This window comes from Buceros rhinoceros, unplaced genomic scaffold (assembly GCF_000710305.1).
Source record: "Buceros rhinoceros silvestris isolate BGI_N320 unplaced genomic scaffold, ASM71030v1 scaffold17911, whole genome shotgun sequence".
NCBI lineage: Eukaryota > Metazoa > Chordata > Aves > Bucerotiformes > Bucerotidae > Buceros > Buceros rhinoceros.
The window spans coordinates 1-16,692 of NW_010395029.1; the positions used below are offsets into that span (position 1 = coordinate 1).

Sequence of the window (16,692 nt, forward strand, 5' to 3'; positions counted from 1 at the left end):
GGGCGGGACGGCGGGGAGGGAGTAGGTACGCTTAAGCGCACCAGAGTACCAGAAATTGTTCCATTTTAGCAACTCACCGGGGAATACTGTTGCGAGAATCCTTCTCAGTCAACGCCCGCGTTCATTAGCGGCCCCCTTCTGCCTCCCCCAGCAGCCTGCAGGTGCGCGACAGTCAAGCATCGATCAGGCCCAGGGCACAGATCTCTGAGTCACACCAAGATGACCGTTACGTAAGACGGTTTTTAATTTAAAAAAAATTATTTGCTAGAAAACTATTGTGGTTCTTCAGCCAACAACAAACAAACAAAAACACCCAAACCAAAAAAACCCAACACCCAACCCCCCCTCCAAAACCCCCTAACAACCACCAAACCAAAACCCGAAAAAACAACCCTGAAGGAAGGCACTACTCATTACTTGCAAAAATCTCATTACTTGCCAAATGGCCTTTATGAAAAGGAAAGGAACCAATGAGAGTCAGAGCAAAAACAAAGAGTTGTTAGGGAAGAATTCTCTCACAAATGCGTGAATTTTATTATAATGAGCAGTGATGAAAAATACAAAACATTAGCAACTTCCCATCACATACAAGAGTTCAAAAGACAAGTGTCTCTACAGACAGTGACAAAGGACATTTTGTCACAGTCTGCTTTTGGATGCGAATGGCTACAAAACGATTGCATAAGGATCTGCACGGTTTAAAACATTGGTGGCATAACTGACCTACAAATAGGATAGAAGGAATCTGTTCTCACTCATCCAAGTAACAACGCTATGCACAACTTCCACCAAAATAATTCTGGTTTTAACTGCACCAGTTTCGTATCAGAGACCAGCATGGCAACAGCTCTAGTACTTGAATAACGTGCTCATACTCAGGTGAGTGAAAGCTGCAAATACGAGAGAAAACTCAGAGACCTGGCAAATGTAACATGCAGAGCATGGGAGTGCTAAATCACTGCAGCAGGGCTAGTGGCACCTCAATAAAATGTGCCTTAGCGGTTTAAGCTATTTAATGTACTGAGGAGCCGTATGAATATTTACAGTGCATTAGAAAGAAATGGTGGAAAGAACAATAAAATAGGAACATCAACATTAGAAGAGCGGGTGGTCTTGTGAATAGCAATGTGCTGCCACTTAAGTAGCATGTTGAGCTCTAGAGCAACTTCAGGAAAGGTATTTTAAGCTTCCATATCATAAAGAAAAATGAGAAAGGAATTCATTCACTTACCTTCCCACAAGGAGAAACTACTGGTACTGAAGGGCTATTTTTGGGAGAAAAGTCAGCTGCAGGTCAAATTAAAGTAGACTTAGTAGTAGTATCTTTATTAATTTATTAGTAATATAGTATAGTGCTCTGTAATCAAGATCTTAAAACCTACCCAGGAAAGCAATTCATTGTTTTCAAATTAAGGCAGCATATTTTTCTAGCAGATATGCTACTGCTGAAATTACTCATGACAACCTTGTGTTTTACAAATGGTTGAAGCAGGTCACCAAATATCTATGAGTTACTCCGGCCTCAGCGATAAGGCATGGGAATCAAACTAGCTGTTCCTTGGGTAGAGCAGCTTAAGCAAAGCTACATTTAGAACGATGCCGGGTCAGATCCAGAGATCCTGCCGAAGCTGAGGAGGAACAGCAGTGAGTCAAGAACACAAGAGTGCCTCCGGAAAAGTTTAGCAGAATAAACAAGGGTCTTAGAAACGTGAAGTGGGAGAGCGCAATGGGAACCTTCTCTCTGAAGCTTAAAGGTGCGGATTGTAATGGCAGAGTATCAAACACTGACAGGGACAAGGGAACCACAGAAACAGTGCAAGCTGACGATATACACTGACATTGTGAGAGGTGAGGCCCTAGAATTAGAATTTACTCTGAGAACATTTCATTCTTCACCTGTTTCGCTTTGTGATTGAAAGGCGTTTGGTTAGATGAGACCTTCCGAGGGGAGGCAGCTGTATTTTGTTGTATCTAGCTCTCGAAACTCACTTTACCAGTTTCGCTCACAGGCCGTGTAGTTTCTTTCCACCAAAGCAATACAAGAGATGCTTGATGCATGAGTAAGTCGCTAGCATGTGTCAAACAGCTCAACCAATACCTCCTAACTGCAGAAGCTATCAAAGAGCTTTCAGAAGTGAGGAAGTCGTATTTACACAGAAGCAATAGTAGAATATCCATGCCTGGTAACTTCTTTAATCTTGTTTGTATTGCAGGTAAATTCAAGTTACCACTTGACATCTAACTCCTCCATTCTAATTCTGATTCCACATCCTCAGGTTCTACGAGGGGCTGCCACAGCATCTTTCAGAGGAACAACAAATGGATCACAAACATAGATGTACCAAGTATTTAACTTTTCTCACATTTATGCTGCCTGGTTCATTTGCCTCTAAGTACAGCTTATAAACAAAGAAAAGATTTAAGTGTTGTAAAATTAATCCTCGCAGACTATTACATTTTTAATCAGTATCAGGAAAGAAAGTTGTTGGATTGAAAATAAGTGAAGTCTTCAGACCGAGGACATTATTTCTTCATCTGAGACTGAAACAAAGATGAACATCTCCTGTGTAATGTTTTGAAGCCTCTGTGAAACTGCAGAATGACAGTGCTGAGTATGCCCCTGCATGACCGAGCACACACCAAGCTTCAGCATTGTGAATGCCATCCAAACTCACTTGGGCAGGCCAACAGCCACATAATGCTGAATTTCTGCTTCTACTTGTCTGTAGCTCCAGAGGACATTGGCTGAAAGACAGCCAGAGCTTAAAGCCAGCATTCAAAAATGGTGCCTGCCCCCTATCTGGTGCAGTTCCCTTTAGAAATGGCAGGACAGCATTCAGTACAACACGTCATGACTTCCAGTGAACTAAATTTTGTGACGTGCAAGTAAAGTTTTTATCTTCCCTCTGCTCAAAAATTTCCCATTTATGTCTCCTTTAATCGGCTTACCTTCTCAGTAACAAATAAGCTGCTTCTTAAGATTTGGACACCAGATAATACTGTGATAAAGAGTACCGACTGTACACCTTAAAAACAATTTTACAATCCGTTTGGCTGGCTACTTTTGCTATAAACTCTATATGAAACATGATAGAACTAGTAGTGGGAACTGGAAGGCGAGTGCTCATACTGACCCTTTGCACAAACCCTGTTAAGGGAGAATTGTAATTACACGCTCCTGAGAGCACCCTAACCACCCGTGTGTGAGTGTGTGACAGACGCTAGATTAACCGTCACTCCTCCAGAGAGGCATTGCAGACATCGCGACTGGAAATGCCAGTGCTTAGCAGGAGGAAGAAACCCAGCAAGAGGAGTATTTCAGAAATCAATAATGAACACGGTATCTCACCACAGAAATGCATGGTGAACAACCTCTAAATCCTGCACATAGCTTGAACCACCTTCCCTCAAAAATGGGATAGCTGAACAAAAAGGGGACACAAGAAAGTCGGCAATCAGAGGCACCGAGCAGGTTCTGTGCAAAGATTCCACAGTCCAACACTGCTTGTCTTGGCAGACAGACACATCGAGGGAGGGTAACAGCACATGAAAGAACTATGAAGCTATGAAAGTGGTCAAAGGGGTAAACAGGCTCAGCGTGTTCAAAAGGAAACAAACCCAAAGGGGACCGCTGCAGTCGTCCGGGTTTTATATGTGTATACAAGGTGTAACATATAATGTTTAATACACATATCCATAAATATATGCATGTTGTATAGGGCTTTTATATATCTGATTAGTATTAATAAATAAAAACCTGTCTGTGTGCAATACACAATACACAAAAATTGTTTCAGAAACTGAAATTGCTGTACAGTAACAGCTAAACTTTAATTAGTTGAGCAGAATTCTAAAAGCTGACAATTACAGCTTTTAATCAGCTGAAGATGTTCTCTCAGTGGAAAACAAGCCAGAATTAGTAAGTGGATTCTGAATCTACATAAATGCAAATTTGTGCCCCATATAAAAACAATACATACTTAGAAAAACTTGCCAAAAGAAGTGGTAATCTCCATTTCTGATGCATACAATCCAGATAAAGGATAAAATTTTTCAAATGTAAGTTACAGGAACTGATTTGCCAGATCAATTTACAAATTCTTCCTGCCTTCATCTGGTTTGCTACATACGTAATTTTAATCTGTGTTTTTTGTAAAAATCATTCCTCTAATTTTAGCTGAATATTGCTTTAGGATGATCGCACTCTGTGATTAATAAAAGAAGAAATTCAAGGGTCAGAAACAACGTCTGATAGATTCAAACCAAAGGAAGGTTCAGCATGAGGTGAGAACACGTGGTATAGATCCCTGCATTGGAAATGACGACAGCTATTGTGTTACACATAGCCAAGTCTTCACCTTTTTGATATTGATCTAATTCTAATAGCCGAGAGACAAGGAAACATCTCAGCTGTAATTAACCATTCAGAATGGACTGTATGCACAGAGTACCATGGAAGTGCACAAGAAATTCTGCACAGCAGGAGTGTGGTGAATTTGAACAGTTCACGTGTCTGCGATAATCCTCTTCATCTGCAGCAGACTGAATTACCTCATAGCTTGCAGGGTACGAAGGCAGCAAAAGCCCAGGAACGAACTACTTGCACCCAGTAACCCATCTGAGAGGCGGCCAGCACACGACACGTCAGTGAACAGAACTGCTGCTGACCTCCGCAGGGTCTGACCTCCAGCGTCAGAAACCAAGGAACCTTCATCCACATCTCCAGTGGAGAGGACAGCTCTGAACCCAGAGCCTGTCAGGAAGACAGTGAGAGGTGCAGAGCACAGCACAAGAGATGTTGTTCATGACAAGATAGATCTTCTGCCCAAACTAACTCAGAACCAAGAGGCTGCAGGTAGCCTGGTGTGCTCCCAACACGTACTTGGGGCGTCCGGCCTGAAACAACCAAGCCTTCTGGTCAGACACAAGGCAAGAAATTTGCAGGTGGGCTACGCTGCCAGAGGCAGAAGTCGAGGCAATCTCAAAGCCGCAAGATCAGCGTACAAGTCTGAAAGAAACTGCCCAGGCTGTTACAGTAAATGACTTTTATTTTTTAAAAAATGAAATAACCGTGAACATATTAACAGGCCTGCATGTGGCACTACAGTACAGCTGGATATAGGGCGGATACATTTCCCCATGTACCCAATGACATCCATTGCATCAATGCTGACATTAGTAAATTCTGAATACAGTTCTATCAAGCAGGAACGTTTTACTTAAAATAGTTCTGGACAAAGTTGACACTGAAAGTTAACTTTTCCTTCACTTTGGAAAGGATAGATGTTTTCAGCTAGCACTGGTATTGGGTGAACTATTGCCTGCAGTCACCAGTGCAGGAAGAGATGTACAACATCTCCACAGGAGAACAATTTATACTCCTTTTTACTTCTCATTCTGCGGAAGTAGGGTGGCATAGGGAGAGGGGGGGAATATGAGTGAGGAATATGGGCGAGGGAGGTGGGGTGTCAATTTCTATTCACTCTCCTTTGGCTGTTTTTGTGCTATTTTGGATGCTTTCTAAAAATCACTTCTTGATTTTATTGAAAGGAAGACTAAACGTAATGCGCCTTTCCTTGAAAATCCAGGAACAGTTGTGGTACTTCAAAAATACTAAAAATATCTACTTTCATGAAATATTAACTGTTTCACTACAAACCTAGTTTTTCACTAAATACACAATTCTCCTAATTCTGGAGTCTCCTGGGGGGAAAAAAAAGTGGGTTCTCCCTTTATTTCTGCAACTCTAAAGAGTGTATAGAGAAACAGCTACAAGAAGGGGAGTGCAGAGAATAGCTTTATTCTTTTCCTTGGCCTGTATCTCACGTGGGAAGTTTGCTTAACTTTCTGCAGTTGGGCTACTGTTGGTCACGCTCCTTCAGCAGCTATCAACTAAGTGTGCAGTAGGACAACCCACCTCCAGCACACTCCTTCTAACTTTGTGGAGACTAACTAGGCATGAGGAAAAAACCAACATCCACACTCTTTATACCATTTCTAATCATAATATGCAGGAACACCAAGTGGCTTTCGTGTTCTTCCAATCTGCAAAAGGCCACAGTAAAGGGAATGGCACCTTCCATTAGAATCTGGAATTCTGCATGTAACAGTGCGACCTTCCGTTAGACCTTCAGTGTTGAGGCAGCGTAGAAAACAGTGGCTGAAGAGTGTGTGTAATACTGACCACACCAGCTCTGAAGAGAGAAGCCTCTGCTCCTGCAGAGGCACTCGTGCAGTCCCTGTAGGTAGTGTGAGCAAAAGGCTTACTGCACAGGGCATTTGGAATCAGCAGTTCCTACGATCTAGCTAGTTTTGATTCATGAGCTTTCAGTGTGCCAACAGCATCTTTCACTGCATGGTAGATAATGTTCTTCACCTGTAACAGGAAAACAAAACAAAAGAAAAAAATCAACTTCTACAGCCTAACAAGGAGAGGCTTACGGAGCTACACGATCCACTTTGACAGCCGAATTTGTCAAGTTTACACAAAGCACAGACTATTACTGCTTCAGCATCAACAGCACAGATTTTCATTGTCACCATTAGATGACAAACATTTGAGACACCCGCACTGACTTATTAACCCATTTTCTGGTCACCCAGCAACACATATTTACTCATACTATTTTAAGAAGAGATCTCTCTTTCATCAGTGCTGGGAGAAAGCCCACTATGAAGTCCTGCATATAAGTTTATTTTGAAAAAGGTCTTGTGATGGGAGTCCCTTACAGATTCACATGAATCCAACTCAAAGAGAGCAAGAAAATCACATGGTTTAACCCTACGCAAATTAAGATGATGCAACAAATCATCCTATTGTCTTTGAACGGAGACTAGAAATTCTTCTAATTTGTGCATCTTCCAAGGCAAGAAAGATTAGAGATGAAAAATCCACTAGTACTCACAACAACCTGTTCCACACTTAGCTACTGAACCACCAAAGCGCTACCTTGGTTCTGATCTAAGTTTATTTGATTTCAGTTTCTAGGTATTGAACAGAACAGTTTCACCTCTCAGTAGCTTAACTGCACTTGCCCAACTAACTGCCAAAATCCATCCTCTTTTCCTGGTATGCGTAGGATATCAGTCTTTTGTATCATTTACGTGACAGTTATTGTCTTTGTATATTTATATATATGCACACACATACATACGTATTAAATCAGATATTTACATAAAAATACTATTAAAATACAAAAGAAAAGTGACAAAAATGACAAAGTTTGTGAGGCACAAATACAACTGGTATTCCTTTTCACAGGAGTATTTAGTTTCACTTTGCCAGAAGTTACATCTCTTTTTTTTTTTTTCTTTTTTTTCCCCTCCACTCTCCTTCATTTTACATTCATGAGACTACTAACACACAAAAAATGGCTGACAACAAAATCTGCAAACCATAACCCTGATTCAAATAAGCAAGCTTTCACTTTCAGAGCCATTTTTCTGTAGGCAATAAAGAAACACATACAACTGTCCTTGGTCAAATAAGCACATCTCTTCAAAACAAAGCACTGCTTTTTCCTTTTTGATAGTTCCTTTTTCCTGCTATGCTCACTGTCATTCAGGACTTGGCCATTTTGAACCTTACTAATACTCGCACATGCAATAGTCCTATCGTGGCAAACTTCTCTGGAAATCCAGAAGTTTATCACCAATTTTTGTTTATGTAATACTGTAGACATAGGTGTATCAATTATTTTTTAAATACTTACCAAATGAGAACCTCCAAAAACTGTGCAAAGTTTTCTCTTCTCCCCCCCTGCCGCCCTTAAACCACGAGTCAGAAGTTTCTAGTACTGAACAATGCTAGCAGAACACAGGATATATGTAGTGACTCCTGTCATAAAACGGTTACCTGCAGCTTATCCTCGTGGTTTGTATGTGTATTAGACAGATGCCTGAACTCCTGGGTGAGACGGAAGCAATGCTTCACGTGTTCTGGAGATACAAAATCTTCTGCCACTTTAATGCAACTGTACAAATTATGGACCTAAAAGAACCCATATCAAATGAAAAGTTACATCACGATTGAATGAACCATACAAACCCTCACAAAACCCATTACCATGTATGTTGGGTTCTTCCACATTCACTTATCAAAACCAGGAACTGAGGGCTATTTGATCTCACACAAAACTGTGTCTAGTAGTAAAACCAGACCAAAATACCGGACATCTCACATGTTCCCTGTTCTCCTACATACAGTAGCATTCCCTACAGGAAATTCTCAACTGTTCTCCACACTTTTTTTGAATTCTGTTCCCTTGGCTGAAGTTTCACTACACAGAAATGGTTGCCCCACCATTCACCCTAATTTTCTTTTTTTTCTTAATTCCATCACAGTACTATACACATCATTCGGTTATTTATATAATCTTTACTAATATAATGACTGAGATCCAATTCAAGTAGTTCCTGAAAGGTTCCGTTTTCTATGAATGCGGTCCTAAGCCAGGAATATTAACAAAGAGTTATTTTGAAGTCACAGTTTTGTTTTGCTTCAAATTCAATTTTATTTGTCAACACAGCTTAAAGTTAGCATACTCACCTGATGGGGAGCACCTGCAGGGATGAACACAGCATCTCCAAGGAACTGCACTATTGCCCAGCCTTGTACGCCATACTCATCATAGAGACGCTTACGTAAGGTCTGGTCCAAGTACCAGCTTTGGTCATGAATGGGGTCATGATCCGGGGGATTTTCTTGGCCTTGTTCTTCTCCAACCTAGGGCCAAGATACGGGGTGGGGAGGAAACCATGACACAGCACCTTGACATTGCTGGCTCACAAAAAGCTCTGTACCAAAAACCGTAACAATCTATTTCAAGGTAAAACATTACTTTTATTAAGCTCATTTAGGTCTTAACTATTGACATTAGCATGAAGATTCTAGATCAGGCTGAAAACCTGGGAACATAATGACTATTAAAGTCCTCAAAGACATCATGAGAATACCTTTGCACTGATACTGGCAGCAATTTGTACCATTCAGCTGCTGTCAGCTAGTCAAAGAATCCTGTAGGCCTAAGCCTCCTTTGCAACCAACATACCTTTCGAAGAAGTTCCCGTATCTTTTCAGCATCCTTGGCAGCATAGATGTGCCACAATGCTCCAGGTTTCTCTCTTCCTTCATGGATTCGCTGCTTAGTTACATCATCAGCATCTCCCTCATCGATTGTTTTCAGAACCTCTGAAAGGGGAATCCACATACAAGCAACATGATTACAACGCTTCTCATTTTTGACATAGGAAGGAGCATTTTGAGCTGCTAAATCCAGTCATGCTGCTACTGTAACTGCTGCGTCATACAGTGCCCTTTCTAAGCACAGCTAACTTCATCTTAACAAAATTCAGGAAATGTGTCAAATGACAGCTCAACACAAAGCTCAGCCATGAATTCAAACTGAACTAACTACAACTATTCAAATACAAGAAGAAAGAAAAACTTAACACCCTTTTCCCTCCTCTCTTCTAATTTCTAGTAAACTAAAACTCTGGTGCTTCCACAGTTAGGAACCAATGAGGCCTTCCCAACACTTAATTATGTGCTGCAGACGTAGCAAACTGCCTTGTATATTTGGGTTTTATATCATAGACATGACAAGGTTAAACAATAAAAGGTACAGTTGTCTTTCTTGCACACACAATTCATTTTTAATGGACAGAAAACAGCTTTCCTCAAACATTACCATCATCATGGGTCCCTTCTCCGATAGGAATCCCAACGTACACCATGACATTAACAGCATCAGACACATCCAAGTGAAGGTTTGTGGTGCCAACTCGTCTGTCTTCTGCAGTAATTAAACCTATAATAGAGTGCAAAATAAAATCAAATTCTATTTAAGCTCTTATAGAAATAACCTACCTGAAAGACCTTTCTAGAATGCTAACTTGACACAGCAATGACAGCACAAACCAATGTCAAGGGGCAGCTGAAACAGTTATTTTCATGCCATGTGTGGCTTAAGTAAAGTTTACTGATGAGTAGTATTTTTATTTTACAGGAAATAGAAGTAACAAATATAGTTCACCAAGTCATGGGAAAAGAAGCATTTTCAAAACAAAGCCTGAACTTTACAAAGCTTGTACTTTACAATTTTGTCTCTCTCTGGGTCATTTAAACAGTCTGTAGTAAGCAACTTAGCTTTCACAATACAAAGTTAGTAGGTATTCTCTGGCCCTATTTTCCTCTGCTTGGAGGTACAAGGGAAACCCCAACTTCCATTAAGTGGCATTAGCATCACACTGTGTGCAGCAAGTCATGGGACAGTAACAAGTATAAGCCTCCAGCAGTTTGTTATTTTCTCATACTCAGCTGTAAAATCCGTATGATCAGTTGAATTTGCAGCAGCTGTTGTCCAACTCATCATTCACAATTCAGATTACGACTGAGTAAGGAAAAACACCTGCAGACCCTCAAGTTCTTATACCTTTGTACATTGGATGATCTTACACCTTTCAAGTGGCTATGAGTAATGGAGAAAGATTTCAAGTGTTTGCTTCTTTCACCTCATATAACACATTCTTCTCTCTTCCTCTGACCCTTCAATAGCACTCGCTTCCTCTACTTTCGCTTTACCATCTCCTCTACCAAGTAACATGGGGAAAAAAATTGAGAATATTAAAAAAATCTTTGTATCAGCTAACATTAAGTATGACCATGAGAATACTGGTTATATTTTAGGATCACCATCTTATTTATCTCTTTTCTGTTTAAAATACAAGATTCTGGGGACAGGCACTCAATTCATTGTACGGTATCCATCCGTAACAGAAACTGTAGCTAATGCAGACAGTTTGTACCGTGAACTGTTAAGAAAGCACAGCTGAAATACAGACAGGGATAAACATAATATATAGGTTCAGAGAAAAAGACCAGACAAATTCACAAAAGACAGCTTCATTATTGACCTCAAGTAAGGGCCCTTACAACCTCCACCTCAAAACTGTGCTTTGACAGATCCAGCAGGATGTAATTTAAGAAGCGCCATCCTTTCCTTAATTATTTGCTAGTGGTTTAAGACATACTCCAAGTATGCTGGGAAATACAACTACAACATCAATGGCAAGTCTTAAGTTAAACAGTGCACATATTAATATATAAAAATTGATCACTATTTAATGGTCCTTTACACACAAAACAAAACCTGTTGAAAAGAATAAGATTTCTTCATGGTTAACTTCTGTAAACAGTCCTTTTATTTAGGCGACTTTTTCCTTATCAGTATCACTTGGACATTTTTACAAAGAGCAACTACTTTAAATGTTACTTATCTTACTCTGAAGTTTCAGAAGTACACACTTCCAAATCAATTGGTTATTTTAAAGTAACCTGGAACTTTAGCAACTTTCATTTGTTTTAATTTAAAAGTCTCCAAATCCTGTTTTTGGCCATGACCTCAACATCAGTACATTCAGAAACTAAAATAATTCAAGTTGATGCCGTATGCGTTAATTGTTCATACGGCCTCCACACTCTGCTATAGTGACAATCATTTGAAAGTTTAATGCCTCACAGCCCTAGGCATGTGTCCAGACAAAGGGTTCCTCCATTTGTATGGTATTCTCCTACTATGTAACTGCAGTCTTAAGAGGACAAATCTATCCAATTCAGGTAGCTGAACATGGGGAGAGTTTTGTCTTGCATGTTGTCCGTCTTGTCAGACGTGGAATAAGAAAATTACAACCCTGGCTGGAAACATGAATGCACAGATCAAAGTGCCCAGAAGCTGGCTAATTTTCCTCTCAAATGCATCAGCTGGTCGCAAAAAGATATTAACTTCTCCTTGAAACCTGTATCAGTATTATGCTTACTAGATCTATTAAATTATAGTCGTTTGCAAACTTATAATACGTACATCTCTTGAAAACCACAAGGCAAAAAAGGGCACATCTGACAATCTGACAGATAGAAAACTAGCATAGGAATAGATCACAGGACCAACTTAAAAAAACCCCAGACAATGTGGTCTAGGATAAGCAGTGAGTTTTGATTAATGCCACAGTCTTGCACGTGCCCTAATAAAGAGTCACAAAAATCAACATCTGCAGAACTATTCTCACATACCATAGGCGTTGTACATTTTCGGACCCAAATCAGGACGAACAAAGTAGCTTGGCAGCCTAGAAGCCAAATTCAATCTGCCATCCCTCTTGGTATATTCGGGAAGAGGAAGATTTTCCATCAGGTCCTCAAACCTAGAGAACAAAAAGAGAACAAAGGCATGTTTCCTCCTGTAGTGCCCACAGCAGTCCCAGAGGCATTGACAGTAAGGTTTACTTACCTCGTGGGCATCATATCTCTAAAGTCCTCCCCTGGAGGCCAATCCTTTAACTTTAGTACCATTGGCTGACCATCATCTGACCGGAGCCGTTCTGCAAGAAACAAATTAAGATTTCTTCACGTAATATCTTTTTACCTTGCCCATTACCTTGCTTAAGCTGTAAGCCTTTTGTACCAAGACCTCTTACATTGCACAGCAAAATGGAACCTGATTTTTCTTTGGGGTTACAAGCATAACCCCACAGCATGGCCAATCAGCAGTTTAACAATTATAGACACAGATATCTATGTGTGTGCGTGCATCTCATCACCTTCAGCAGAAGTTTGACAGATTTTACACAGCTGCTACATTTTAGAAAAGCTTTTATTCAGCTTCAAAAACAAGCCTTTCCAAAGCATTCTGCCTTCCTACTTTTACCAGAGTCTAAAGGAGTTCTATCTTTTCTTTCAAAAGTGATGCTTCTATAAAATTGAAGTTATTGATTCATGAGCTGGAATCAACCCTAACCTCAGTATAAAGCAAGAAACCATGGTACACCACACTCAGAAAGGCTAAATGGCAGGTGGTTACTGAGGGAGACAGCCTTGTTTAAATTCTTCTTTGCTGGAGGCACTCAGATTAGCAGGCTGCCAAATTCAAACACTTGTTCTTCAATCCAAGAGTTGTAAGCGAGCCTTAACTGGTAACAGAGAAAGCTACAGCACAGAAAGGCATTACATATGCAGCAGTGCATGTACTGACCACATCAGCTGCTGTTTGCCTCAGATGTTACAATGGCTAAGAGTGTATCTGGAAGCGGTACGTGGAACAGCTTACAAAACTCGGCGGAACATTTAGTGAGTAACGAAGCTCACTTTTCTGCCAGGTTCTTCACAGCTCTGTGTGAAGCCATCAACTGAAAAACAGAGCATTCTGCAGACACCTTTACACCCCCTTTTCCTCCTAAAGTAACATCCTTCACCACTTCCTACCTTACCCAGGACTTGGAGACCTGTGAATTACATTTATGTTATATATCAACAGGCTACAGAAGACAGCTTTAGTTTGCAATCTATATATATAAAAAAATAAAACATTTTATTGAAATTAAAAGGAATTAAGGACTGCAGATATGTAAACTGATTTAAAGAAAAATATGATTTTGGAGAGTCAAGTGAACTGAAAAGCTCAAGGACTTGAATTTAAAGATGTTTCAGAACTTCCCATATTCAAGAATTTGAACTCATCAAGAATCTTTGTTCCAAACAAGGAGAAGAAACTTGTAGGAAGGCTACTCAGAAAGGACAGAGTGAAGAGCTACCTGAAGGAAAGCATACAGATCTGACTAAATTCATGAAAATGGACAAAACCCACAAAACATCTGATCAGCAGAGGAAAGGTCTAAGAAGGACCAAAAAGTTAAGACCTGCCAAAAGCCCATTTAGAACTTGAAGATATTAAAAGTAAACGGCATTAACTAAAGTATCATATAGAATAATTAAGGCATTATCTCAATACCACCTCCATATTCAGTGGCTGTTCTCTTCAATAACTTAATGCGAGTGGCAAGGGGGGGACACAGCCAGCCTCGTATTTGAGAAATCTAAAATTTGTGTAATGCTGAGAAGTCAGAGTCATTACATAATTTGCAAACAGTTTTCGTATGAGTTAGTGTGTGAAATCTCTGACCTAGGAGCAAATAATATTCTTCTAAACTGGGGATTGTACATGGCTGAAAAACACTAAATAAAATGTATTTAGAAGAAACTAGCAAAAGTGATCAACCTAGATCATTATCATTTCTGATATGAAATGTGGTAAAAGCATTGTCTAAAAGAAAGGCAGCAGCTGATTTTGCTGAAAGGAGCACATCTCTTTGGAGACAAACTACAAATAACATTTCTCAAAGATAACCTGATCCATACGAATTTACTGTTTTCATGAATGACCTTAGCATAAAAGTGAAGAGTTTGTGAAGCTTCCCAATTACCACTGGAAGGTCCAAACTGTTACATCCTTCTAGGCCAACTACTTCTGAGTAATAACAGAAATAGTATGACATTTAACAGGACAAAATTCAAGACTCTGTTCTCGGAACCATACAAAAACAATTCAAAAGATGGGAGTTCTTTGAGTAGAAAATGACTAGGGAAAGGAATATTCTTGGTCTACAAATCTGTAATTTCATTCACTGTTGAACATTCCATTAAGTCACCCAGCAGTTCACCATTTCTGCTATGTGAACATAGCAATAAATACAGAAAACGTTTTAAACACAAGACTAAAATCAGCAGCATTGCAATGAACCATCACAACTCTAACATCTGTAAATAAAGACCACTCTGATCTAGGTACATGCAATCTAAAAGAGTACTCCGCTCTTCAGAAGCCCTTTAATCCAACCCATTATATCCCCAGGAATTTTACCTGGTTAGCTTCCCATCCACACTTGACAGAAGTTTTTCTCAAAGAACTCAAGCATTAAGTGATGTGTTATCACATGAGGTGCGCATACACATTGCTACTCATAATACATATAAACTTGTATTTGTACTCACAGATATCTATTATAAAAATAATTTGCAATGTTAAGTTTTCTTAGTTGATGTATTCCACCAAGTCTGAGTCTTAGCATCAAAACTCTGTTTTAGCTCTGCAGGGTTCCTTTAGTTTTACAATAAAAGTTGAATTTGGAGGAGAGTAATGGTAGTCAAATTACTTACTGTCTTAATGAAGGTAACTGATGATTAATTTCACTGAGGAAAGGTTAAAAAATGGTAGTTTCCCATGAAATGGATCATCTTTTGACACACTGAAGTAACACACACCATTGCCCTGCAGTACGAAGTCTTCTTGGGCAGCCCTGCCCTAATCTTCACCAATAAAGTATTTTTCTAGGGTGTGCTACATCTAAGGAGCAATGGCTTCTTTGGATGATACTCATAGCTATTTGGATTTTTTTAATCTTTATTTTTTTATTTTTTGAGAAAATAGATGAAAAAGGAGGAATTGAAAGTAGCAAGACAGACTGCTCAGTTAAACTAGTCAGCCATAGATATTACTTACTAGATATTATCTCAAAGCCATCCCAGAAGTCACGCACTTTCACGTCTGAAATTATGGCACAGTTCCTGCAGTTCACCAAATCTACATCTTGATCTCCAAATTCCAGGCTGAAAGCTTCTGGCTTCCAAAGCTCTGACTTCAACTTCTTATGGACACCAGATACCAGCACGGGCTGAGAATACAAAGATGAATGCTTACTCCACCATAACCAAATTTCTTACACATGCAGCCAAACTTTCTTAAGAGTTGAGGCTCCTGGCTACTATCATACAAAAGACACAACAAATCTGTTTTCATCCATGTCTGGTTTCTGTGCATCAAACAACCAGAGTCAAAGCAAACTTAAGTTCCCAGGCCATATGCAGTTGCCTGAGAAGAGGTATTCTATCACACTAAGGCAAGTGTATTAGGTCTACACAGCAAGGTGCTGGTAGCAGGGGTGGCCTCCGTTAGATGAGGCTGGGAGATGCTCCAGATGGTGTCAACTGGCTCCAACAGACCCACTGCTGACCAAAGCTGAGCCCATAATTGATGCTGGTGGTGCCTCTGTGATAGTAAGAAAGGGTAAAAAAAGATCCGCAGCTGCTACGGAGGGCAGGGAGGGAGGGGGAAGGAACAATTCTGCAGACACCACAGTCAGTAGAGGAGGAGGGGAAGGAGGTTCTTCCTCACAGCCTGTGGAAGAGACCATGGTGAAAGCAGGTTGCCCCCTGCAGCCTGTGGAGGACCGGGGTGGAGCAGATGTTCACACTGCAGCCCATGGAGATCCCATGCTGGAGCAGGGTCCTGGCAGGAGGTGTGGCCCTTGGAGAGAAGCCCATGCAGGAGCAAGGTTTCTATCAGAAACTGGCCCACTGGGAACCCATGCTGGAACAGTCTGTTCCTGAAGGTCTGCAGCCCACGTGGAGGGACCGTGCTGGAGCAATTTGTGAAGGTTGTGTCCTGTGGGAGGGACCCCACACTGCAGCAGGGGGAAAAGCATGAGGAGGAAGGAGCAGCAGAGACAAAATGTTATAAAGTGACCACAACCCCCATTATTCTCCATCCCCCCTGTGCTGCTGTGGGTGAGTGAGAAGGTAAAAGAGTTGGAGAAGGAAGAGTGAAATTGAACCTTTAGGAAGAAGGAGGAGTGGGTAAGGTCTTTTTATCTTTGTCTTTGTTCCCCATTCTACTCTATTTTTAGTAATAAAAGAAATTAATAATAAAATAAATTAAATCACTTTTTCACAAGTTCAGTCTGTTTTGCCTGTGACAGCAATTGCTAAGTGATTTCCCTTGTCTTTATCTTGACCCACAAACTTTTTCACTTTAAATTCTCCTCCTGTCCTGTTGAGAAGGGGAGCGAGAGAGTGGCTGGGGG

At 40.4% G+C, this 16,692-nt stretch overlaps 1 protein-coding gene across 1 annotated transcript in view; it reads right to left on the minus strand.

The window, feature by feature from the left end:
• Positions 1-5,028: 5,028 nt before the first annotated feature.
• The window catches only part of KDM3B (lysine (K)-specific demethylase 3B), a 42,833-nt gene continuing 31,169 nt past the window's right edge, over positions 5,029-16,692 (minus strand). The window contains exons 16-23 of the mRNA XM_010145425.1: positions 15,333-15,504; positions 12,288-12,378; positions 12,071-12,201; positions 9,690-9,809; positions 9,051-9,190; positions 8,549-8,725; positions 7,856-7,990; positions 5,029-6,376 (exon numbers count right to left, since the gene is read on the minus strand). Of these exons, the coding sequence (XP_010143727.1) occupies positions 6,296-6,376; positions 7,856-7,990; positions 8,549-8,725; positions 9,051-9,190; positions 9,690-9,809; positions 12,071-12,201; positions 12,288-12,378; positions 15,333-15,504 (1,047 nt within the window). The 3' untranslated portion in view covers positions 5,029-6,295. The remainder of the gene's footprint in view (positions 6,377-7,855; positions 7,991-8,548; positions 8,726-9,050; positions 9,191-9,689; positions 9,810-12,070; positions 12,202-12,287; positions 12,379-15,332; positions 15,505-16,692) is intronic.